Source organism: Diadema antillarum, unplaced genomic scaffold, assembly GCF_040938485.1.
Source record: "Diadema antillarum isolate AM-2024a unplaced genomic scaffold, OU_Dant_1.0 seq00000082_RagTag, whole genome shotgun sequence".
Taxonomy (NCBI): Eukaryota; Metazoa; Echinodermata; class Echinoidea; order Diadematoida; family Diadematidae; genus Diadema; species Diadema antillarum.
The window spans coordinates 896,065-921,334 of record NW_027271175.1 but is presented as its reverse complement, the minus strand read 5'-3'; the positions used below and the strand labels follow the sequence as shown (position 1 = coordinate 921,334).

At 38.1% G+C, this 25,270-nt stretch overlaps 2 protein-coding genes and 1 long non-coding RNA gene across 4 annotated transcripts in view; 2 read left to right on the top strand and 1 right to left on the bottom strand.

The window, feature by feature from the left end:
• Positions 1–218: 218 nt before the first annotated feature.
• LOC139726271 (transmembrane protein 248-like) lies at positions 219–12,391 on the bottom strand. Its single transcript, XM_071637339.1, has 7 exons — positions 12,079–12,391; positions 10,626–10,790; positions 9,659–9,959; positions 8,513–8,651; positions 7,553–7,718; positions 4,972–5,118; positions 219–3,912 (listed from the first exon to the last, which is right to left on the bottom strand). The coding sequence occupies exons 2-7, from the start codon at positions 10,779–10,781 to the stop codon at positions 3,895–3,897; spliced, it is 927 nt and encodes a 308-aa protein (XP_071493440.1). The 5' UTR covers positions 10,782–10,790; positions 12,079–12,391; the 3' UTR covers positions 219–3,894.
• Positions 12,392–19,037: 6,646 nt separating this feature from the next.
• LOC139726270 (piwi-like protein 1) overlaps positions 19,038–25,270 on the top strand; it is a 48,989-nt gene continuing 42,756 nt past the window's right edge. Inside the window, exon 1 of one of the 2 annotated variants that reach the window (XM_071637338.1) lies at positions 19,038–19,094. The gene's annotated coding sequence lies outside the window, so the exon portion shown is untranslated. Of the gene's footprint in view, positions 19,116–25,270 lie in introns of both variants that reach the window. The other variant, XM_071637337.1, reaches the window with a different exon arrangement.
• Positions 20,527–23,446, top strand: LOC139726239 (uncharacterized). The gene is made up of 3 exons (XR_011710595.1): positions 20,527–20,618; positions 22,207–22,295; positions 22,748–23,446. It is a non-coding gene; the product is annotated as an uncharacterized lncRNA (long non-coding RNA).

Below are 25,270 nucleotides of genomic sequence, written 5' to 3'. Positions count from 1 at the left end.
TTTGGGAATCCAATACGTCCACTAAGTTCGCCCTCTCTTGGCCGTGTCTTTTTCCAAACGGGGATGATTCATGCAGTTGGCCTACTGTCGCTGTAGTTACAATACATGGTTACTTGGCCGTGTTTTCAAAGCGGGGAACACATGACCCAGGTCCGTGATTTCGAGCCGGGGCAGATATGTCGTCATTCTCAACACAAAAATTGCTTGATCACTCTTGATTCATTTTATAACTGACTTTATTTTCTATTTTTGAACAATTCTGGGTAATGAAAGAACATAGTATTTTTTATATCGAGTAAAGTCCACATAAGATACCAGTACAAGTATACACATGTCAATACACTGTACCAATTTACCTGCAGATATTCTACGGACGCTGGAGGCGCAGTACTACTGCACATCCTGTGGAGGGTAACCATTCTTCCGACACTGGTTCTTCCTCATATAAAATATTTGAGAGTGGGCTTTTTCTGTGGATGCTTTAATAAAGACATGAAAATTAAAAACAAAACAAATATCAGCCACTACAACAATGCAATGTCACACAATTATTACTCCATGATGCTTTCTACAAAAAATTATAGATCTCTTTAAAAACAACAACAAAAAAGACTGCGTGGTGGGAAATACATGTACATGTACAAATAACTTCAGCCAAAGTACAGTTCTTGAAATCTTGTCATACGGTACAGAGAATATTGTAAGGCTGCATTTCTTGCTTTGGCCTATCCAATATGAAAGAAGGAATTCTGATGACATGTTCTCAAATTAAAGAATAGATAATAACACCACAAGAAGACCAAACTGTAAAGTCAAATATAGCATGTACATGAAACGGGAGGAATGATTGTTCTCGTCATCCGTAATGACATCTTCATTGAAGACTTTCACTGTGCACTGTGTTTGCTAACTTTTCCCACCTCTTCTTTCATCTTGCTAGGCTATACAATCTGGCACACATTGCCAGTAAAAATCACAGATGTTATCTATGTACCGTAATTTCCTTGGATATTTTTATCAATCGTCTTCAAAGCGAGCACCACTTGGATGCTGAACATGCTTTCTTTCGTTTTAAAGGGGACTATATTTTCTTTCAGCATAGACCCGCATGATGCAAGAAGTTTTTTGATCTGTCCCTCAAGGACCCACCAGAGGAGTGTAAGCTCACAAACCCTTCTTGGGGATGTGAGGGTTGGAGCTGATCCAGTTGTTTCACTAGGATTCACTAACATAATACATTCATTGCAAATACAGATTTTTTTTTAATGTGCCAAGGTACAAGTATTAAAAACTTCATGTCCACTGACACTGTCAGCAATTCCAGCATCTCCATGAGATATTATTATTTACAGATGTGAAACCTTAAATGCTTCAAGTATTCATATACTGTACCTGTTCAGTATTTATACGAGCAATAAGTGCATAAGTTCATTTCTAAAGTACGAAATATGCACTTGAACAGGTACTGCAGTTTGAAGTTTGTCTCAAAATATATCACCTGCACAAACACTCCAGCACAAACTTTCATATATTTTTGGATACATACACCGTGTACATGACTATTTACAGGCACATTTCAAATGCATACATTATTGCAACATTTAAATTTCTGAGTACACGTGTAAGTGTTACATGCATAAACTCATCTGACTCAATAAGTCAAACATCCACAGATTACGTTACATCTTTCATCACATTAATATCACTCGGCACTTTGGTCTCTTTCTGGTTTGTTTCTTTTCCTCTCCTTAGTTCTTCACAATCCCAAGCAGCTGTCAGAAATTGCATGGTTTTTGTAAGATTTCCAAATTCTCCACTGAATAAAAGTTCAGTATCATGCATGCCCATCACCTCATTATGGATGATGTCATTCCTCAATTTGAAATCCTACTGTTAATATGCATGCATGTATACAATGTAAGTGGTCAACCTTTTGTGAGACAAATCCACTGGGACCAATCAAACTTGGTTGATTTCTGCCATCTTGCACTAATCCCCTATTTGTCAAATGCCAACACACTTGGTTGAGATTTTTTGATCAAGAGTTTGATGAGACCTTTGATTTGGCAATAATGGCATAAGACCAATGAAAGATCAGCTACTAGTATCTACTTGACAAATGCTTACAAACTCAGTTGAGATTTTGGATCACAAGCTTGGATCAGACCTTTGATTTGGCAATAATGGCATTAGACCATTGAAAGATCAGTTCTTAGTATCTTCACGTAATTTTACTGTACAGGGAAACCTCATTATACCAAGGAGCTGAAAACCATGACATCTACCTCGTTATATTAGGTTTCTCACAACAGTCTCACATATCAGGGTGCAAAAGGGAAGAAATATAAAGAGTTAAAACTCACTAAAAGAAATCACCTTGTAAAAAGATTTCACTATATCCGACCTCTTTATAACAAAGTTCCATTGTGCCGTGCTGGTTTACCTCAACTGGAATTGACCTCTTCAAAATTCACTTTCAAACATCATCCCTCCCAAAACCATAGAAGGTAAGATTTTGTTTTTCACTAAATCAGTACATAGTATAATAAATCATCCTCTGAAACTGACTGAATCCAGAATCCTTCATGTGTAGTCAACCAAGCAAGAGATCACATTATCTCTGGTGCATTCTCACACGAGTCGTATCCCTAAAATATTCCAGTTTACAATCAAATCATTGGGTATATCCCTATGGGTTTGACTTAAATATATGCGAGGGTCAAGTGTATAAGTGCATAATACTGCACACTGTTGCAGAAATTGTGATAAGATTTATTTACATCCTACCAATGACTGCATGCTTAATTTGACTCTATGGTAAATATATGTACAAGTTTGTAGAAATAAACAGAACACATATTTGCACCAAAACATAGAGACTGTTACTTGTATACAGTTAACATTTAGGCTCTTTTTAATGCTCCCCTACAATAACTGAAGAATGAGACATTTAATTACGTCCATTCATATTAGACATCAAAGAAGCATTGAAATCTTACAGAAAAGTACAGTACAGTATATTGTGCAAGACATTACACGTTAAATTAACCATACAGCTGCTTGAAATGTCTTCAACAGGAGACAAACCTGCCATACTGCATGATCACACTGATCTTTCATACAATATGTATACATTGCATTTAAGATGCAAGCTTGCTGAGCTACATCACACAACTACAATGTATGACCTTTTGACATACTCTACAGAATCAATCTTCCAAATTCAGACTTCCAAAACACATAAGAGTGAAAAGGTGTGAAATATGAGATTAACAGTTGGCATACTGTCACAGAAAATGATCAGATCTAGGGCAATATTGGTGTCTTGACAGCAAGCGGGAAAAAAAGAAAGAAAAAAGAAAACAGTTTTAGGTGTGGCATGCTTCATGGCATTACAGGCAAACAAACTGGACAGTTCAAAGATGTAATCTGACAGGTAATGTACAAGTGTATAAGACATTAGAACCAAACCATAAAAAAAAAAACTAGAATGAACATTGAGAATCTCAACATCACTTTCAATTTCTTACTATGAATGCAAAATACACTTAAGTTTGACTACCATGTGCAGCAGCATGTACAATAATGCCAACCTACGTGTATTCTGTTGGCAATCAATGAAAACTATATGCTCTGCTGACTTCAAACTTAAGTTATGCACAGAAAAAATGGACTCTTGTTAAAAGTTACATAAACTTAAAACTATGGCATCAGAAATCGCAATCAATGAATTCTATGGTGTGATCACACTTGACAACACAACACAACACAAGACTCGTTAACACATAACCTTCATTTCTCAAACAAAGATTTCATTATGTACAAATAACTTCTGAAAGGATATGTACAATAGCTCTGATGATAATTTACAGGTCACTGAGGATAGTTTCCGCATCAAATTGGCGCTGAAATCTGCATGAAGGGAAGAGCAGAGGCACATAGGTCAAAATGCCAAGGCAATCTTCACATGACAATCACTTCCTGTACACAGCTGCACATCAATTTTTGAAAACCACATCATACATATGACAGAGATTTAATCATAATTTACAACTGTATATTAATATGTTTATGGGAAACTTAGACAAATAAATAACCATTTGAAAGAAATTTTGACGAGAAGTTTACATTAACATTGATTGAACCAAAACGGCTGTCATAGGTAATTGCAAAGCACTTTGAAACATGTTGCATTAAGCGCTATATAAATATTTCATATTATTATCATTATTTATAGAAGCCAAAAATTCTCTTGTCAATGTTAACATGCTTTATACTGGAGAACAAGAAGTTTTCTGAAAACTACTTCATCTTTTCTTTTATTAGAAATAACATGAAACTTGACACACACCTTCAAGATATTGTAAACGTCAACATTTTTCATGTGAGTAGTTTTTCGCGCTGAGCAGCTCAAAAACATTTTCGCGAGTTTGTGAATTCGTGCTGCACAATTGTCAACCCATTCAAAATGTGAAGATATTTTCGAAGGTTTTAGAATTCACATTTGCCAAAGGTAGCATGAAATGGCAAGAATTAATGTACCGCAAAAATTTCTACTTTTACGTTAGGTCATCAGTCATTTTGTCTCCTTGACCACATTTTTTTTTTTTTTTTTTTTTTTTGCTCAGCAGAATGGCAATTGTGCGAACAGTATGATGAAGCATGAGATTGAGGACAAACATCACTTCAGAGGTGACATTTCAGAAGGAGTTCACACTAGGGAGAGAGGATTTCCATAACCTGAGTGACCTAAATGCAGTCTCACTGCCAAACTTAAACTACAACTATTTTGTACAATGACATGTTGCATATTCACTGCCAGTATGGGATTAATTCATGAACATTCCAAAAAATACAATCAATCTGTTATGAAATATGGCACAAATTTCTGAATCAAGAATTAAAGTCACACAAACTATGTATTTCATACTCCCTTCTTATATTCTATTCATCTTCTGTAGGTAGGCTCACCTTTTTCTCTTTTATTGTTGACTGAGTGACAGTGCGGTGTTTAGCCGGAGGTCCCTTGACCAGGGCATAGCAGACACATGTGACAAGCATCACAAATAGGAAATAGCTGGTGTACATAAGGTGCAGGTTGACCAGGGAACGCTGCGCCTGTTGTATGACCACAGTAATTCCATATGATAGTATAAATGGCTGATACCTTTACATTACAACTCAGCATTATCCTGGCAAACTACTAAATCTCTGCAGCACTCAATAGATTAAAAGAACTTGAGAGCAAAGTTAACAAGTAAATATCAAGAGAGAGTGGATGAGCAAATTATCAAATGAGATTACCAAGTGATCACCAAGTGCTACCAGTTGAATACTGAGATAGGGAAAATTCTAAATTCTAAGAAATTCTAAAATCCATTTCAGTACCACTTAGTCACATGAATTGTTCAGTTCTACAGATTTAAAAAGGAAAAAAAGTAATCTTTAAAATAACCTTAAAGGGGTTCTCAGTAATGCTAGCCTAAGTACCTGTTAGTAGCTGCTAGTTCATGTACCATTAATGATATGTCTAAATAATCAAAATAAGAAGAATAAAATTAATAAGAAGGTATAAAATGAATTCAAATTTAAGTATGCGAGCCTCCATAAAAGAAGTCTCTTGATAAAATAATTGTCATTATATTGAGGGAGGAGGCAGAACAGACCAGCTGATATACCAACATGTTATCTTTCTATGCATCCTTTTTTGAAAAAAAAAAGAAGAAGAAAAAAAAAAAACATGTTTGTGACAGCCAGAAAGTTTGAACCAAGCTTGCCTATTATGACAACAACAACTGGTGCATGAATACATGTTTCCAAGCATTGAAGCATACTGACTATGGACAGGTTGATGGAATTACTGGTCCTAAGAGAAAAAAGTATCCATAAATTTGAACATGTTATTAGTAATATTTCTTTCTGTTCAGGAGCCACTGGTAAAGAAAGCAGTGCTAAGGCACTGGAGAAAGTAAAAACTAATGTAAACAAGTTGGCATTCATCATTAACTGAAGCAAATCTTACCTGTAAAGAAAGAAAACAAATATGAAAGACTGCTGAAAAGAAATGTGAGAATTGTCAAACATACTATCAACAAGGCAAGTGCCGTAATGTGTCTCGCCCACAAACGTACAACACCTTTTTCTTATTTTGTTCACAAATGGACCTACGGATCAAAAGTTAAATGCACAGTACATTGGGCCCTAAAAGTTCATTGACCCCTGCCTGTGACCTTTGACCTTGTGGTGACCATCAACTCCCCAAGGTACATCTACCATCCAAGTTTGGTCACAAATAGACTTACGGATCAAAAGTTATGACCCATAATCAAAACGCGCCCTAAACACTTAACATTGGGCTCTAAAAGTTCATTGACCCCTGCCTGTGACCTTTGACCTTGTGGTGACCATCAACTCCCCAAGGGACATCTACCACCCAAGTTTAGTCACAAACGGACTTATGGATCAAAAGTTATGACCCATAATCGAAACGCGCCCTAAAAACGTAACATTGGGCCCTAAAAGTTCATTGACCCCTGCCTGTGACCTTTGACCTTGTAATGACCATCAACTCCCCAAGGTATATCTACTATCCAAGTTTGGTCACAAATACACTTACGGATCAAAAGTTATGGCCCATAATCGAAACGCGCCCTAAAAACTTAACATTGAGCCCTAAAAGTTCATTGACCCCTGCCTGTGACCTTTAACCTTGAGGTGACCTTCATACTTGGTAAAAGGTAAAACTTTGTATGACCACTCTTCGCTCCAAGTTTGATTCAAATTGAAGCTCAGAGTACAGAGTTATTCAAGTTTTTATAGCGTTACGGACAGACGACGGACGGACGGACGGATGCCGCAGGCGATCCCTTAGTCCCCCCTCACCTCCGGTGGGCTCAACAAAAACGGGGGTTGAACTGAACAGAAGCTTTAGGAGATGGAAATGCCTTTTCAAACAAATGCAAGTGTGATTCTAGAAATATTCCTCTTTGTTCCAATCTCATTCTCAGAGCTGTAAAAAATTTGATCAAATATTCAGCTTTCTTGCATATAATGGCAAATATGGCAAAGTCTTCAAAATTAATTTTCCTTACCATTGATGAGTAGATCAAACACATTGAATGCCTTGCCACACTTATACATACCAGTACTTGCATTTCACTCCCTACTATTGTACTTGATAATGGCAATCCTCACAGATTAAAAAATGTGATCTTCTTGTCTAAAACTTCTAAGTTCTTGCCCATGCATTTGCAGAGTATCTCAACTTTCATTCTTGCAGAAATACACATACCACAGTCAGTTGCTGTTCATGCTCACTGCAACAAATTTGAAAAGTCGCATGTCCTGGTTAACTCAGTTGCTCTGATTTGAATAATCAGCTGAGCATAAGTGCACCATCTCGTGCACAGGTGTTTAAGCATGGAATGTAAAGGAGAGCTGGTCATAACAGGATCATGACAGTCTTACAAAAAATGAACTGTGCATGGCTTCCACCAATTACTCCACAGTAATAACTTGAGGAAGAAAGGGCTGCTGGGTTTGAGGAACTTACCGGACTGAGCATGACGGTGAGCCTTGGATCAAACTGGTGGTTTGCCTTGGCTACAGTTCCTTCCTTACACCACTGCACCGAGTCTGTGTTTGATGATGGCTTGACATGCATCTTGGTCACCTTGTCTTGTTTGGTGGAGTCTGACACATTACACACCCCAGGATGTCTAAAGTGATGCAAAATTGCACAGAAATTATATTGATTAATAGTAATGATAAATGATAATAATGATAAAGACAGTATTCAGGGTTTATCTACTAGTCAATCATAGCATTGTTTGTACCTTTGCCAGCAAAAAAGACAAAAAACAAAAAAGAAAGAAAGAAGTAACTCCCACAGTGACAATTTGATGAATATTTTATGTTCAAATACATTCATATCCTATGTCCAAGGAAATACATGTATTAGATAAACCTCAGAGAAAATCATTTTTTATACAAATACACAAAAATTAGCTACATTTTGAATGTAAGTATCAGCTGTACTGTTTAAGAATTAAAAAACAAAGTCACGAATCATGGTAACTGATATGTTCAATAATATGATATGTAATGATACGGGAAGCCACCAGAATACAACAGAGAAGAGTAATAGCTTGGTCTATCTCTCAAACATCAATGTTTTAAAATTAAATGGAAATGCTATTTTCAGACACCACGATGCTCAGCACAGCCACGCTCACCCTAATGGCATTATCCTTTTTGGATTCTAGGATATCACCTGACTGTATTAGGTGAGCCAAAGGAGGAACAGGAGATTCTTACAAAACTACTTCTTTACAAAAGTTTTTGCTTTCAAAACAGCAGCTCCCTGTGAAACTTGAAGTCAGCAGTACATGATCTGACATGCAATGAGGGCTGCTAAAGAAAAGGTGATCATACAAAAGGTGACTGAACAAATTGGACTTTCTCTCTTTTACATCCTGTTACTAAGCAACCACTTACATCATGATTGGTTTACCTGGTATGAGGAAAGATGTACTGTGGTCCTTTGATGGTCAGACAAGCACTGAGGTGATCTGAACAGCCAGCCTCTGAACACGGGAGAGGTTTTAAGGGCTCCAGAAGATCAAATGTGATGTACATCTGCTCACTGCCATCTGTAATGTGCATGAAATTATGGGAAAATGTTTTCTACTGGAGTAACGCAGCACAGATCAGAATCAAACTAAAGATTCCAGTTCAATTACTTCACATTTTCAAAGCATGTAGCATTCTATTGCCTATCCCATATCCACCAGTTGTGTTATGTAGCTTATATACTCTTGGTGGCGGATGCTATTTTACACATGTCTACTCAACTGAGCTCTTTCCGCTTCAAATACATGTAGATGTCACTGACACTTACGAAAAGTATGATAATCCATAATTAGATCAACAGACAAAAGTAATGAACAAAATATAAGATGTAAAATAGAGTCCTCTGATAATGACATCACATGATATAAATATCTACATAAATACACAATTATGAATAATCTTATCTCTTATCTAAAAGAAAAAAATTGTTGAAAATATGGATAATGTGAATATGAAAGACAATCATCCTTTTAAGAACCTTCATGATGTAAGCTTTCCAATAGAATATATAACTCAGAAGGTATACTGCTTACAAATGTGAATGAATAGTGAATGGAAACTGATAGGTAATGTGGTTGAACTCATGTAAGCCTATATATGGAGAAGACTACACTTCAGTATGTATGTCATGCGTATGGCTTTGTTCAATCTCACATAGATGTTGACCTATTTAAATCCTTCAGTTGTAAACTTCAAAATTGAACGGCCAAATTGATATACAAGTGTGTAGTAAGAGGGAGCCAGGCAACGGACTGTGGGATGTAAAGTGCCAAGTCAGAATTCACAGATTATAAAAAGATCTATAAATTGTGTCATTTTCCAAGTTACTTCTGCTATGGAGTATCCTGTAGATCGATTTTCATTGGCCTTGTCAGCCTAGTAAATGGGCATATTAAAGGTCGAAATCTTCTACTGCTTTTTTTTTAATCATCACATTAAAGAAGGGAGCATTTGAGGGATGAAAAAAAAGTGCACAGCCATGTCTGGACTTAACACCTCCCCCCTCCATGAAATGAGAGGTTGATACCTTCTATGCCCAGTGATGAAGCTGTGAATGTGCTGAAGAGGTGTGTTGTCCCATAATGCATCTCTGTGTGAATGCTGTGGTGCGCCCTCAGTGAGAGGCTGATGGAAAGGGAGGTGTTGTGCAGAGACAGGCCATCCACCTCCTCCATGGGGTCAGAGGAGGTCGTTGTCCCCGGAGATAGGGAGGAGTTCAAGGGTAGACTTGTGGTGGTGGTGGTGGATAGGACATCAATAGCTGTGGTCTCATTTGGCGAGAGGCAAAATTCCAGTTTGCTGAATCCCTGCAGCAGTGTGTTCCAATCCTGAATGGCACCACAGCAATACAAAAGACACATTCACTTGTGATATCACAGCAGTTGTCAAAGGAATTTGAGGGCAGTTGATATCAAAGTCCAAAAATGAGTGAAATACAGTTCCCTGACTTACTTCTGTAAGCATCTATCCTTGCAAAGAATATAGGGTGAGCACTGTTAGTTATGCTTTGTTGAGATGAAAACATGTAAAACTTACAAGAGAAGTACTACACACTGGCCTACTCTTCTTGTGACAACCTGCATCAATGATGTGCAATTTCTTAGATGCACTTCTTTGGAACAAAGAATACACATACAGTGTTTGTATAGTTTAGGGTAAACATATTTATACAATACCTAATAAACATCATCCAGGTAAGCATACAAGTAATCTCAAATTCATCTAACAATGTGATGGCAAACCCTGCAGAAACATATATACTGATGCACATTAAAAAAAAAAAGAATGATTCTGAAGGCCAACAACATTTAAGCTAAACAGTGGAAAATTTGAAAATACTGCACACAAAATGCTTACTTGAAATGATGTAAATATATTTTTTCCTGTTACTTTGCACATACTTTTCCTAATCTTGCTCTGCTGAGTAAAGAAAAGCATGATTAATTTGATTGTAAGATACTTGCATGAAACCCTGCAAACCACTCATTACTTACATAGTCAATGTCATAATCAGGGATTTCACTTCTCTTGATGTATGCCCCCAGCGATATGAGAGCTATGGCAAAGAGGAGAATGCAGATGGTGAAGACGACAAAGGGGGGCCTGTTGGCGCTGAACCCTTTCAGATTCTCAATCGGCTTGACAGTCATGATGGCAATCTGTGTGTTTGGAAAGATCATGATGTCAATCTTGCCCAAGTCGAATCTAGACTTTCTACATGGTATATTTGGCCTGAAGGTATAGCGTCGACTTAGAGAAAATTAGACTTATGAGGGATTAAAATCAACAGAATGTAAAGAGAAGAGGACTTGAAAAGACCATCAACTTAGGCATTTATTCGACTTATGCAGTTATTTTGTGATCACAGCTTACCAAGTCAGTAGTAAGACAAATGCTGTTTTGAGTTTAGACAATCTATCAACATCAGCTCAGCTCAGGTAGGGTCCACAACTACTACAACTAACACAAGGTAGGCTCCCTCTTGAGTCTTGGTAGACTGACTGTCTAGATTCAGAATCTGGGCTAAACAAATCAAATTTGAATACAACTGGCAAGATATCAGTCACATTTTATGGTTTGGGGATTTAACTAGAATCTAGATCTACATCTGTAACGTTAGCATTTAGTACACACAGCCAGCCCTGTTGCTTGTACACAAACAAGTATCACCCGTTAAAGTGTCGGCTGTTGCACGGCGTCTGCCTGATCGGGCTAGATTCTAGTTTGCTTTTTTTGAAGTTTTGAGTTTTGGGAATGATTCTATCTGAGCTGGACCAGGCTGCATTTTGACAATTTAAAACAGAAGTTAAAATCTACTGCATTCAAGTGAATTGTACTTTTCTAGGTTGTATTTTAGTAGAAGAACTCAGACCTTTGTAGAGTTAGTAGAACTCAGACCTTTGAGTTATATGAAGCAAGATTTAAACACTTGAAATTGCCTTCATTGGCATATAGACGGCATAGAGCTGATATGATACATATCTTTACGATTGTGAATGGGATTGATGATATGAAGTCTTCAGAGTTTTTTGAGTTCTCAGTTGGAGGAAGGACATGTGGTCATAAATTTAAGATACTGAAGAAACATGTAAAGTCCAAAGTGAGACAGTGCTCTTTCTCTCAAAGAGTTATTAGTGAGTGGAATAAGTTGCCATCATTTTTAGTTGACAGCCCATCCGTGAATAGTTTCAAGTCTAACCTAGAGAGGTTCTGGAGTCAAGACAAGAACAAATAACAAAGTTACAACCCCGATGCCCGCGATGGGATATTTTTTGTCCATGTTATACTGCACAGCGCCTAACTAAAAGTTATTTAATGTCGTGTAATGACGACACCGAGGGGCAAATAAGTTAAGTCTAACTTTACGCCCACATCCAAGGTACTATATGTTATCCAAGGTATGTCGTTCAATTCTAGACTATAGACATAGTATTAGTGGAAGCTTACCTGTTTCAGTGACAGTGTTATTAATTTAGGTGAGAAGTCCCTCCGGCACTGGCTCCGCGCTGCGGACTGGTAAACTGTACGGATTCAGTATTGAACCTTTTCTCTGACTCAATGAAGGCAGCTCTCTTTGATTCGTGATAAGAATTCATGCGATTATTGTGAAAAGCTTCAGCTCAAAACGGTGTATGTCCACTACATCAGTACATGACTCCAATGAAGAGCAAAGTTAAAAGCATTGAAAGTGGTAGATAATTAACACAAATCCATGTAACAACCGCGATCCATACTGAAAATGTATTGCTCGATATGTACGAACGGACGGTAGTACAGCTGTACTAGTGTACGTGAATAATCGCAGTGTACAAATTGTATGGTGACACGTACATACGTACACATCGTACGGCCATACACACATCTTGCCAATGCTCCAGCAGGTACTTGTGCAATGTCAGTGAGCCAGCCGTCATTTCAGGTGCCTTGGTTATGAACCTTGATGAACATTTTTAATAATCTACATTATGTCACTGAATTAACAACTAAACTAGGATGGGGTGTGCTCTTACAAGGAGGTGATTGTGATAGCAATAATAACAGTGTGGAAATTTCAGTATACATTCAGTGTAACCTAACTATGCATGTAAAAATCTTGCTCATTCTAATCAGGGATCAATAATTATTGTGGTCTCACCGCCTGGCCTGCTCTATTATTTTGCAGCATTCTGGAATAAGTACGGGAGGCTCCGGCATCTACCCTCTACTTTGAATTCCAGCTGATAAGAAATGGTGATCTCCAGGGACCTGTCAGACAGCAACATGTCACATGTCCTGAACTGCAGCGGGGTAGGTATTTATCAATAATTGTAATAAAAGATCTGAGTAATTTCCAGAAGTGGTCGAGTTTTTATATTATAAGCTCAATTCATCTTCTCCAAACAGGGAGTTGTATAATTACCCATATGTCCCATATTCTTCAGCATACTAGTATATAGCAGAGGTCACTGGTCTGCCATACATGCGTTGTATTAATTTCATTCCTCCAGAAAGGACTATTGTTATTTTCTGTGGCCTTTATCTTCAGTTCAGTTCAGATCTCTCTTCTCTGAATGAATTAAGAAGATTTCAGTCACTATAACATTCAAGTAAATTAACGTTAATTCATAAGTTTATTTTTCTTTTCCCCACTCATTAACTCGGGCAGATTTTTTCGCTTTAATCCCCCCCCCCAAAAAAAAAAAAAAATAGTGTGAATGAATGCATTCATTTCGCGAATTTTGTGCCGGTGTAAAAGTTCACGAAGAACCTTAACCCAGGCCTATAAAGCCCAAGGGGGAGGGGGGCACATTGTGCCCCCTACCAGATTTTCATTTGCCATTCCGCCCTTTATCCGATTTCAAGCAAATTTGGTGACTTTTCCTAGAATCTTATTGCAAACATTTTGATATATAATTCAGCTATACTTGATGTTGCTGGTTGCCATGGCAACCATAAACTGACAACCATGTCAGTCAGATTTTGCATCTGTTTTCTGTTCCCATTTTATTTAACAGCATTACACCCGGTGGATGAAATGAGTGTTTCTTGGCTGAAATTTGTTGAAGGAGCAAAATTTGACTTATGGTCCTGGAAAGTTTTTTTTTTTATTACTTCCTTTGTTTTTATGTGATAAAGGCATAAAACAATAGATATAATAGAGATAATTGAAAACAATAATATTTTCTAAAGATTACCCTCCTATTTCGTGTTATTTTGATTCACTCACTCAAGTTTTGCCTCTAATATTATTAGTTTATCATATTATCAATTTGCAATCTTGAAATTCCACTATTATGCAAATATGAAATGTCATAACTATAATGTACCCGTCCCAAACATTTCATCTCAGGTCTCATAATGTATTATTATGTTGACATGAATAGCGCGCCCATGCGGTGACCTTGAGAAATTTCAACCATAACGAAATTAGTACATTGTACTATAATAAGATTCCACTTGCTTATCATTTGTGACAAATATGAAAATGATTGGTCTATAATAAGACATATGTAAAGGGGATAAAGAAATTGTACAGAAAAATCATGTCTTTAGCATATTTCCTATGTATTTCTTTATATTTTGGAAAATGGCGCCCTCCATAGGTGACCTTGAGAAAATTCAAATGTACGGAGGTGTAGAGTATGAGTTACTCTACCCACATGTGCCAAATAAAACGATGATACATCAAATAATTTAAAAAAAAAGTTATATAGGGGGCACAATGTCCCCCCCCCCCCCTCCTTGGGCCTGCGAGGGGTCAAAATAGCTTGGGCTTAATAGGGTTGATAGAGGTATAAAACCTGGGTGAAAGTGCAATTCCAACCATGTTCAATGGCTTTTACTTCAAACAGCTTAAATATAGGGGGATTGCAGCTGAAATTCAGTAGAATTGGACCCTATAAGAAAGTTACTGAATATACGATGCAGTGATATTATTTGATGTGGATGGGAGATTGTGGAAGAAAATTAATGTCAAAAGAACATCGATGTCAGAGGTTTCGTTTTTCCATCATGAATGATTTCACGCGACGCTATGAATGCTATGACAAACTATATCGTTTCCCTTCCCAGCTAACATTATTGGACGTTTTCTGAACGTTCTTGAAACGTTTCAAGTTCGTTATTTGGACGTTTTGTCTAATTGTTTTCAGAACGTCTTTTTGTGGAAGGTTTTCAACGTGTTTAAAACGTTTCTATGGACGTTATAAAAACGTTTTTAAACGTTAAAAAGCCAATTAAAAACCTTTCGGAATTTTTAAGGACCTGCAGAAAACCTTTTGGACGTTATAGACGTCAATAAAACCTTTTAAGAATATTCAAAACTTTATGTGGACGTTCTGCGGAAACTGGCCTTTGAAAACCGACTACAACGTTCAAAAAACGTTTTGAGAACGTTTAAAAAGTCTTATAACCCATACCAGAATATTTAGAGAACCTTCATATCCGTCTAGAACATCCAGAAACCATTAAGAACGTCTAATGTGTATTTTTATTGGGTATTTAAAGAAAACAACTATATCGTTATAAGATTATACAGGCATGCAATCTGGGATTAATGTTATACCCTAATCCTATATATACTGTACTGTAATCCTTTCATAACCTGTTCCTGATGTCTATACCACCTATAATGTATATACATGTACCTTTACTACATCCTATTCCCAATTGATTAATCTGTATTACATTCTTTTATATATACCAGCAAATGTGTAATACATGAATACATGGCTACTAAAATTAGATCACACACGCCTTAATTAGGCCTATTAACATATGAAAATACCTCTTCATAACACAATTTGAAATTGTGAATAACTGAACAATAACGCAGGTATAATACATTTATCTTTAACACATAAACTTTGACCCCAGCGTAAATCTTTAGATTTCAATGTCTTTTATCTATTTCCACAATAAGTTTCAAATCTTATATTTTCTTATTTGAATATTCATAAATATGCATGAATATTCATGAAAAGAAACCAATGACGAACACGTATATATTATAGCGTAAATGTTCGTAAAGACAAAGTCGACGTAAAGACCTAATAAAAACGTTTTATCTTTCGATCTTTAAAATAACAACAACAACAACAACAACAACGTTTATAGTACGAAGACAAGCAAACATAATAAAAACGTTTTGTAACGTCCATTGACGTTTTTAAACGTTTTCCAAAAAACCTGTGCTTTGCGGTAAAAAGTCCCATCTTTGACGTGGTATGTACGTCATTAAAAACGTCCATTTTATTCGAAGACGTACGGAACCTCAAAAAACGTTTAGGAAACGTTCTGAAAACGTTATGTTTTTGCTGGGTTTTTATCAAAGTATCAAGACACCTTTCTGGGTATAATGACAATATAAAAAAGTGATCACTGCGATCGACGTTTTGCATGGAAGAATTTCGCAAACTTGTTTTATTTACAGTCGGTCACTCGATAGCGTCGGAATCATAATTATATAGGCCTTCAAGCAAAACAATGACATAATTTGTATAACTTTTATAGTTTACTAGTAATCGTCGCATTGAGGACAGTATGGGGGGGGGGCGTGGGCGAATCAGCACGGGGACGCAGTACGCCCAGACAGCAGCTCCTCCCCCACCCTCACAGCCTTTTTGTTGTCAAAGGAGATGGGGGGGGGGGCTATAGTTCGGCACACACTAGATAATAATTATAGACTATAACATTGTAACGGATGGCGAGGTCCACTTCCCTAGTCATAGCATGGAGATGCAGGGAGGTGGACCACCTCCCTGATGCAACACACATAGATTGTACTACATGGTCAAAGTATATAAATTTGTATAATTTTCGGCAGTTTCTCCTCACATCACCATTTTCACACGGGGGGACAGGGATGAGAAAAAGGTGTGCGTGGCTGCAGCTTCCAGTATCAGAGCGCCCCTCCTTCCTCAGATTATGTAATACAATGTTAGGCCTAATTGTATAATCGTATTTAGATTTGGACGTCTGGAACGCTCTCTACGTCAAAATTGCTAGTATAGGCCCAACACCCCTCTCTGTACTCCTTTTATTTGGATCACACAGAGAAATACATGTATAACTATATTATTGCAATAAGATCATCATTATACGCAAATCTATGTAAAATGATTCTGGTCATAATATATCCCTTCCCCCTTTCAGCAAAAACAAAAACAAAAACACTAAAATATGCTCAAATCGTATCATGGCCTTTGCATGTATATACCCACTGTACCTTTGGACTCATAGTATAGTCGCCACATTAGATTTTCAATTTCTGTCCTCGCGAGTACTGGTTGAGGTAGGGATTCATGTTCTGAACATTCCAAAGTGAGATATTGAAAAGCCTCTTATGAATGAAAGAGCATGTAAAGGATTCAACGTTTATTTGATGAAAATTGGTTTTCAAATGGCTGAGATATCCAAAAAAGTGCTCATAATAACAGGCGACATGCCACAACCAGGATCTCTTTGTTTCACCTTGTTTTTGGATATCTCAGCCATTTCAAAACCGATTTTCATCGAATAGACTTTTGATACCCTTTGTAATAGAACTGCATGTTCTTTTACATCTCATAGAGTGGTGACTGAATATCTCGCAAAACGTTAGAAGCTAAATCTACCCCTCGACCAGAACTATGCACACCCTTTAACGTGTATTTTCTTTAAATATGCCATTATCGTTATTTATATATCTGCTGCTTAGATCACGTTGCCGGTTTTCTGCATTGTTCTTTCATTCATCCCCCTGCAAATAGGCACCTCTATAGGCGTATATCCTGCCTCCTTGTTATTGGTGTGTACTCATTAATTTGTGACCACCTGGGTCGGTCTCCGTGGTATCATTGGATGGGTATATATAAATAAGTTGTATTTTCTATTCACTCTTAGATTTTGATCATATAAACTTGTGAAAGAGACAGCAGAAATACAGAATTTCGAATCGAATGGTATTTCCACAATTCCAGGATTATTATTATGTTCGAGTCCAAATTTCTGCAACAACTTTTCACACTCAAACGGTAAATGTATAAATGGGCCTTATAGTTAGACCTCGATAAGCAACTTCATGAATAAATGAACAGACAACAATTTCAGTTAAACATAGTAGGAAACATACGAAAAGCTTTAAGTACTGAGTTGCTTCCATTTTCCAAGGACTCCTAGCATTTGTAATGAGAAAATATAACTATAAGAGCAGATCAATAACATCTGCCTCTTTGTCTAATTTCTTATTTGCAGATAAGTTTCCCCCTGTGATGTTACGATAGTATTATTAGAATCTCATTGTTGTTATTTTTCATTCTGTATTTTTCAAGCAACAGCAGCATATGCGAAGGAGCATACAATACTCTGGTGAAGGATATATAATAACATGTACCCGTATATTCCATTTAGGCGTACCAGTAAATGTAAGACAAAGGAGCTTGGATCAGGGAGTGAGTGAGCAATATGTCCTACCTTCCCGCCAAGGTCTCATTCCACTCGCTGTGTATTAGTGTACAGTACCTATAAAGCCGGGCAGCATACCTGGGGGGCATTTCATGAAGGAACTTGTCGGATAAAATGTCTGACAAGTCAATTATATCCGACAAGTTTTGAGAAATCAACCAATCAGACTAAAGAATTTCTCAAAACTTGTCGAATATAATTGACTTGTCAGATATTTCATCCGACAAGTTCCTTCATGAAATGCCCCCCCCCCCCGGTATATCTTTCAAGATTTTCAGAAAGATAAGGCACTTTTTATATATTTGTATCATAAGCCAAGTCAAGCTCGTGTACTAGTATTCTAAAATGATTTTTTTTAAAAATAGCACGCCAGCTTGAGGAAATTCCACCCTCCCCGTTTTGCTCATAACTGAATTTGAATCAAACTTTTTAAAATCTTTCAGTCCCAATGCAGACTATTGATAACGAAAACCAGTGATTTCAGGCATTGATAGGCACTCATGGTAGTTGCAATAATTATCGATTGCAAGTAAACATACACAAACAATGGTCTAATGTGTTTTTATACAGTTACCGTTCTTTTCACACTTGTTTTTGTTTGATTGTTTGTTTGTTTGTTTTTATTTTAATGCCTCCGCCACGGTGTCTGTACTGCACGTCAAAGTCGCTGAAAAACGAGAGCAATGTGTTGTGTGTGACGTGTGGAATACAGTACCCAGGGTATGTTTCCTCCGCGCGCTAAACTTTTGTATTTGTCTACCCACGCGTTGCGCGCACTGCTGCTGGTTCTTTTTTGGACACACATCTTACGAGCAGTATGTAGTACAGTACAGCAGTGGTGGTACGTACGTAAGCTGCATGAACAACATTCATCCAAACGATCCTACACAAACACACGCACACACAACACACACACACACACACTCGCTGGTGGTCTGTCGGGTACACTACATAGGTACATTGATGAAACGGCGGACGGAGGATCTAGGAATCAATCGACTGAGCTGAGTGGCAAGGAGGTTAACTTCTGAAAGGATGAAGTAAATATGCCAAAATTTCAGGTTAGGCTTGGTAACATTTCGAGAGGAAAGTTTTATATGTTACATTAGTTCATGTTGCAACGATGTCATGAGTGAATTTTGTGTTTTCGAGCTATTTAACGATTGTAAACTTACACTTGCTGAGTCCCCGAGTGATGTTGTTGAGAAGTGAGGCTGAGCCATGTGGCATTGCCAACGGGGGTTTGCTGTGCGTGCAGGGGCTCTGTTTGTGATGTGTGGCACTGGTAAGATGGCTATGCATGGCGTGCATGTGCACGATGCCCCTACGATGGTCTACGCTCTTTTCAAGTAGTATGGTGCATGTGTTGGTGCTGAGCCCATGAAAGGAAAATCAAGAACGCTCAAATGATTTCTCTCTTGCTTACAGCACGTCAAAGCAAGCTAAGCATATCCAATGTACCAGATGTTTATGTAAGCTTGTAGTTGGACAGTTTTACAGTGTTGTAATGTCACTAATGACATGTGAATGTGGGCAGGTGCGAGGTGGGTGTGCAATGTAAATGGCTTTAGGAACATTCCACATTGCATCAAATCAAGGGCCAAAAGGGCTTACGAACCGTCTACTGAATGCATGACTATGTATGAGAGCGACTCAGGATGAGCTGAGTCCTGGAGGCTGTGTGTCCTGTGATCCTGCCTGCTTCCACTTGGCTGGTCCAGATCCAGGCATTGCCATGATGACAGACAGACCAGGGAGATGGATGTTGGTTCCCACTTCCCTAGACAGACGTACAATAGACCTTATGCATTGACGTCATCACCCGCTTGACAACCTATCGCGACGCCATCTTAGAGGGCAAGCGAAGTCCTTGACAATGCACGCGTGCAGCTAGCTACAGTATATATGTAGGGTGTCTGATCGCGCACTGCTAACCCTCGACCAAAACGCGCCCCTATCTTATAACACGCAAGTCCCATAGAATGCAATGGAACCGCGCGCCTACGCTGTTTTGACCCAGCATTTTTGAGCCAAATTTCGCCTTTATTGCCAAATCCCCAGACCATGCCATTAACGAATCCTGACAAATTTGGTATCATATGAAAGAGGAAGTTTTTCTCCATATTCTATCAGAACGGCGGTACATGAATCCGACGATAAATTGATGTAAAAATCGATAGAAGCACATCTATTAGGCCTTTCAGTCACGTGACACTTTTTTTCAACCGCTCCGCTGCCCCACACTGAGTCTATGGGGCGTGAAGGTCACTCCATAGGGTTTGCGTGTGCAGCGCTGCCGAGAAGAGTTTTGGGTCGACGGCACCGTCTTTTCAGAAACTCTCCGAAATTGCTCGGAATACCTCGCTAACTTCCGAGGGTCGTAGCATCAATGTGATTGGTCGATGAATTTCCGAAAGTATCCGAACAGACAGAATAAACATTGACAATTCCGATGATATGTGAAATGGATCACCTATCGTGAAGCTTCATGACGTCTGAGCTAAAAGAAAAGTTTGCTTGAAGATTTCATTATCCAGATGCGCCAAGATCCGTCCATTTCACACGTAAGTAAATAATATCATGTTCCAAAAAACTTTATGTGAAGTTTCATGGTGAAAAATGATTTCATTTTGATGCTAGAGTGATTTTTAGGCAGCACTGTCCGTTCAATTTCCAAGCGAGTTTTTACTGCAACCACGCAGCTGTTGACAGCTGAGAGCATGTCGAGCAGTGATTTGTTTACGTGAACGATCCATTACGGACAGTCAGGTATCGTAGTGTTGCGATGTTTGTGTGTGTGGTCTTTTTATAGCTTTGTAAAAGACGATGCTGGCCTGCTGATCATTTTTATTAATAGTGAAGAGTAATCTTAATGCCAATCGATTAAATATCCGGTCATCATTGTGGCAAAGTTTGCATTTTCAGTTACCTCATTCTGTTGATTTACCTGCATGGCGAATGGATCGTTCCGTTTGGTATGTGTTGTAAACAAGTACGGTAAACAACAAATGCGATGTGTGATAACCCTTGCTGTTGGTACGAAGGAATCGACGATGTTTTAATCAAAATCCCTTGTGGCACGACCCCCCAAGAGTGACTTAATTTGTTTCCATATTTAGTTTATACTATCCTTCACGAAAATTTCGGGTTTGAATGTCAGATTTATGATCAGGTTTTTGTTACCGACCGTATGTTTTGATCAATGTAGTGGTCACGATCGTGCACACTGACTTGCCAATACTACAGTACACGTTATGTATGTGAGCTACTGTACTGTGTACAGCAGAGCAGAGAGCAGGCTTTGTTCCACTTCGTACTTCGATCGAAATTCGATCGGATTATTTTGACAGCAACTTTCAAAATCCCTAGTTGTTATGAAGTGTCTCTCTCAAATATCCCCTCTGGACGACCTAAAAACTATGAACATTTGACAGATTGAGTATACAAGTCAGATTGGAGGCCGGAGTAACACCGATGATTTTTTTTTAGCGTCTGGTCGGGCTAGAGTTACTTACAGACAGTAGCAACATGAAAAGACTTCTTTGCAACTTGCAAGAATTTTTGGAAAATTTCTTCAGTTTCTACAATTCAAACTTCAGTACAATAGTTTACTTGTAACCTGGTATTCCAAGTATAGTTATATTTTGTGAAATTACAGGAGTAAAATTACTGTGAAGTATTTTACGTAATTACAGAATTCATTCTCTGATTCTTCGTACTGAACACCACTGAGCTGGGAGGAAGGGAAAATTACCGTAATTTTTTAAGTGTATGACAAATATCAGCACTTAGTGCTGCTCGTGCTAATAAAGAGGGCACTAGGCCTAGCTATGTCACTAACGTCAACCTACGTAAATATAAAAAGCAGAAATTACACCATTTACATTTAATTTTCTGTGACTGATAAATTGATATTTAGTGTTTTGTTTCAACTCAAGTTTTGAGCAGCTAAACATTCATGAGTCTTGGCTCGATATTTAGACAGTGTGCTTGAAGAAGAACCAAGATTGATCAGACTAGTGATGATGATTATATGAGACACTAAGCGCTTGACTGTCAATTCATTAGTATTTCCTACAGAGTAGCCTGAAGCCTTCAATCTTCGTATTCTTAGAGTAATTCATGTCAGTTTGATTACGACTTTATTTTCAGGTGACTGGGCGGGTATGTGTGCCTTCTTATTGCCATGGATGTTGAAGGTGACTGCAGTGGTGTAGCCAGCAAACAAAATCCAAGTTCAGGTTAGAAAAATTTAAGTTCATTCCTTATGTTATATTTATCCATCTTTAACCCCCAAAATTGTGACTCATTTATTTTATTTTATTTTTATTATTATTTTTAGATTTCTGGTTTTTCATGTGAACATGTACGTACATGCATGCACACACAATCTGAGGCCAGTGAGGGCGAGACAAATAAGCAAGGTCTTATCCTAAAATTGTGACACTTCAAACTTGAACTTTACAGACTGCAATTCTATATATGTTGTTGTTGTTTTTTTGTTTAAGAAATTTGTTAAAATTTTGCCTCAAGATTTTCACAGGCTTTATAAATTCATAATCTGGATAACGTTTTGCAAAACAGATTGTTAATCTGTGATTACTGTACATGTAGCCAGGACTCTGAACTATTTTTTTAATCTAATAAAATCAATGTAAAGTAATCAAATATTAATCATACTTCTTTATAACAGAACATGACTCTGTGTTTCCCTCTGGCCAAGCTGGAAGTGGATCCTCTCAACGACATGTAACAGGCCCAACAAACCTTTCTGCCGTCCAGCCAAGTCAGCTGCTAGAAGAATCCTCTGCAGGCTCATCGCTGCCCCACTCACATTCAGCTCCCTGATAGAGGCCGATCATTGGTGTTTGATGTCATATATAACATATAAGTCACACATGTTCTTCACACTTAATGTGTGCTTCCACATGTGTTATGTAAGTGGAACTGTTATAATGTTTGGATAGTGCTGAATATCCATGTGTTCCCAGTACTGCATCAGTATGCATTTTTCAAACCCAAAATTTAAAACCTGACTGAGACTTGATATAGGTTTTTGCTCTGTATTTCTTTGAAGGCAACTCCAGTAGAGTGAACATAAAGTGAATTTGAAATCACATGGCAGAATACATCTATACATTTCTCAACGATTTATTGAACTTGCGTTTTGTAGTGCTTTGTTTCTATACCTGCGAACTGCAAAAGATGTATGTGTGCCATGAATTGTGTGATTGTGTGTGTGTGTGTGTGTGTGTGTGTGTATAGTATTGATATTCATATTTGTCAAAAAATGAAAAATATGAATTTGATACTATTGCAGAGTTGTGGCAGAAAGTGATATGAAGATGAAAGGCAACTTCCACCCAGATATTGCGAACATTTATGGCCAGAAATATATGGACCAATATGAATATTAATATTCATATCTTCATCTGAATATCAGTATTCATATTTGTCTGAATGATATTAATGTGGCCTTCTGACAGGATTCTGGCAAAACATGTCATTTAGCAAATCTGCATTTTTTTCCTGGTATTGTTAACCATTACCAATTAACATACGTTATATTTTACTTTTTAATATTGATATTAATATTTTTAATGTAATGTTCATGAAAAAATTATTGTAGACTTGTGGGAAAATATTCTACAAAGCTATCCTGCAAATTTTGTTGAGTTATTGTGATTCATCACTCTGTTACAAGTATTTATATGCATTTTTATGAATATTAATATTCATAATTTTCAAAATATGAATCATATTTCTTTAAAAACAGTGCAAAATTGTGACACAATCTATCATCATCATATCCTGCAAGTTTCATTGTCATACTTCAAACAGTAAAGGAATTATAGGCAATTTAGTTGTCTGTGTACATGCTCAGGCGGTGCCATTGTTAAAACAAAGTAAAACAAAAGATTGACCTTTGACCCCGGGTTGAAAAATGGGCATGTCTTGTGACATTAAAACGCCTATATCTGTGCAACCGCTTGACCGATTTGAAAAATTCAAAAAGATTTGTGAATGGGAAGAGTAGGGCTTTCATTCTACACTAATTTTTCCTGGCCTTATATCATTTTGAAAAATCACCTAAAATGCCTACATCTATCCCCATATCTCAGCGTCTGCTTCGGTATTTGTATCGCCGTGAGACATACTAGTAGTTGAGGACATGCTGAATCCGATGGTGCCGCTAGTTTTTCGATAGCTCCACGCCTAGGTGTGGGGATATCGCCTTGAAGATACCCCTTGCAATAATTTTTTTGTCACAGCGAACGTTTTAGGCGGGGCTTCGTATGCAAGAATCCATAGTAACTTCGCGCGAAGGGGCTAATGCATATGTAAATTTGATTACGCATCGCCGTCTAAAAGCACATGGCCTCTGCGGTGTGTGGGGATGGATCGCGTGTGCATGCGGCGCGCGCCAGATGCTGCCAGCAAAGAGCTACCTCTGTGTGTGTGTCACTACGTTTGTGTGTGTATGTGTTGTGTATGATGTGCATATCACGAGGCAGGAAACTGGGCTGTCGCTTGCGATAGCTCCTACAACACGCATCACATAGCATGCACTCTGTACTGTACATATCGGATACAGTCACGCTCACAAATCACATACGTCTTGCAAAACAACCAGACTCTACTAAATTTCTGTCTACATTAGTTTACTTGTGGATTGGTTATGATCTTATCGTTGTTCATTTATATTTCGAAAGTGCACTCGCAATGCTCGAGTCACTGGCACTAAGCCGAGAAATCGGTTGTGAATACAATCATGTCCACTTAGCCAAGTGCGAACGAAGTGGGCCTTAGCTAACGTTACTGTGGTGGTAGCGGCAGCGGTGTATTGCGAACACCCGATCGACAAAAAGGGCGTGGAAAAGATTTCGTAAGACTCTTATTTGGCCATTTTTGCATGTACGAATAGTGGTAATGTGGCATCAGTTCCAAGCCTGTGGCTGTAGAGGTTGTAGCTTGTACATTTCACGCGAGCTGCGTGCACCTGCTCTCGACAATCGACTGCATATTTCTTCGAACCATGCTCGCCATGCCGGCTCCCCTGGCCTACAATCGTGATGCTCTCCGCTCGGCTCCCCGAACATACCGGCGGGGCTAGCTGCCTAGCTAGCTGCTGCTAGCTAGCTGCGCCTGCATACATACGCGGGGTTCGTACGTGTTGTAGGGCGCTCAATACGGTACATGTGAATCGTATGTAAAC

Coding starts and splice junctions, on each gene's coding strand:
- LOC139726271 (XM_071637339.1), bottom strand. CDS start 10,781: ATGACTGTCAAGCCGATTGAGAATCTGAAAGGGTTCAGCGCCAACAGG. Junction 9,960..10,625: donor CTGATTATGACATTGACTAT/GTAAGTAATGAG, acceptor GGTGCCATTCAG/GATTGGAACACACTGCTGCA. Junction 5,119..7,552: donor TCACCGTCATGCTCAGTCCG/GTAAGTTCCTCA, acceptor GTCATACAACAG/GCGCAGCGTTCCCTGGTCAA.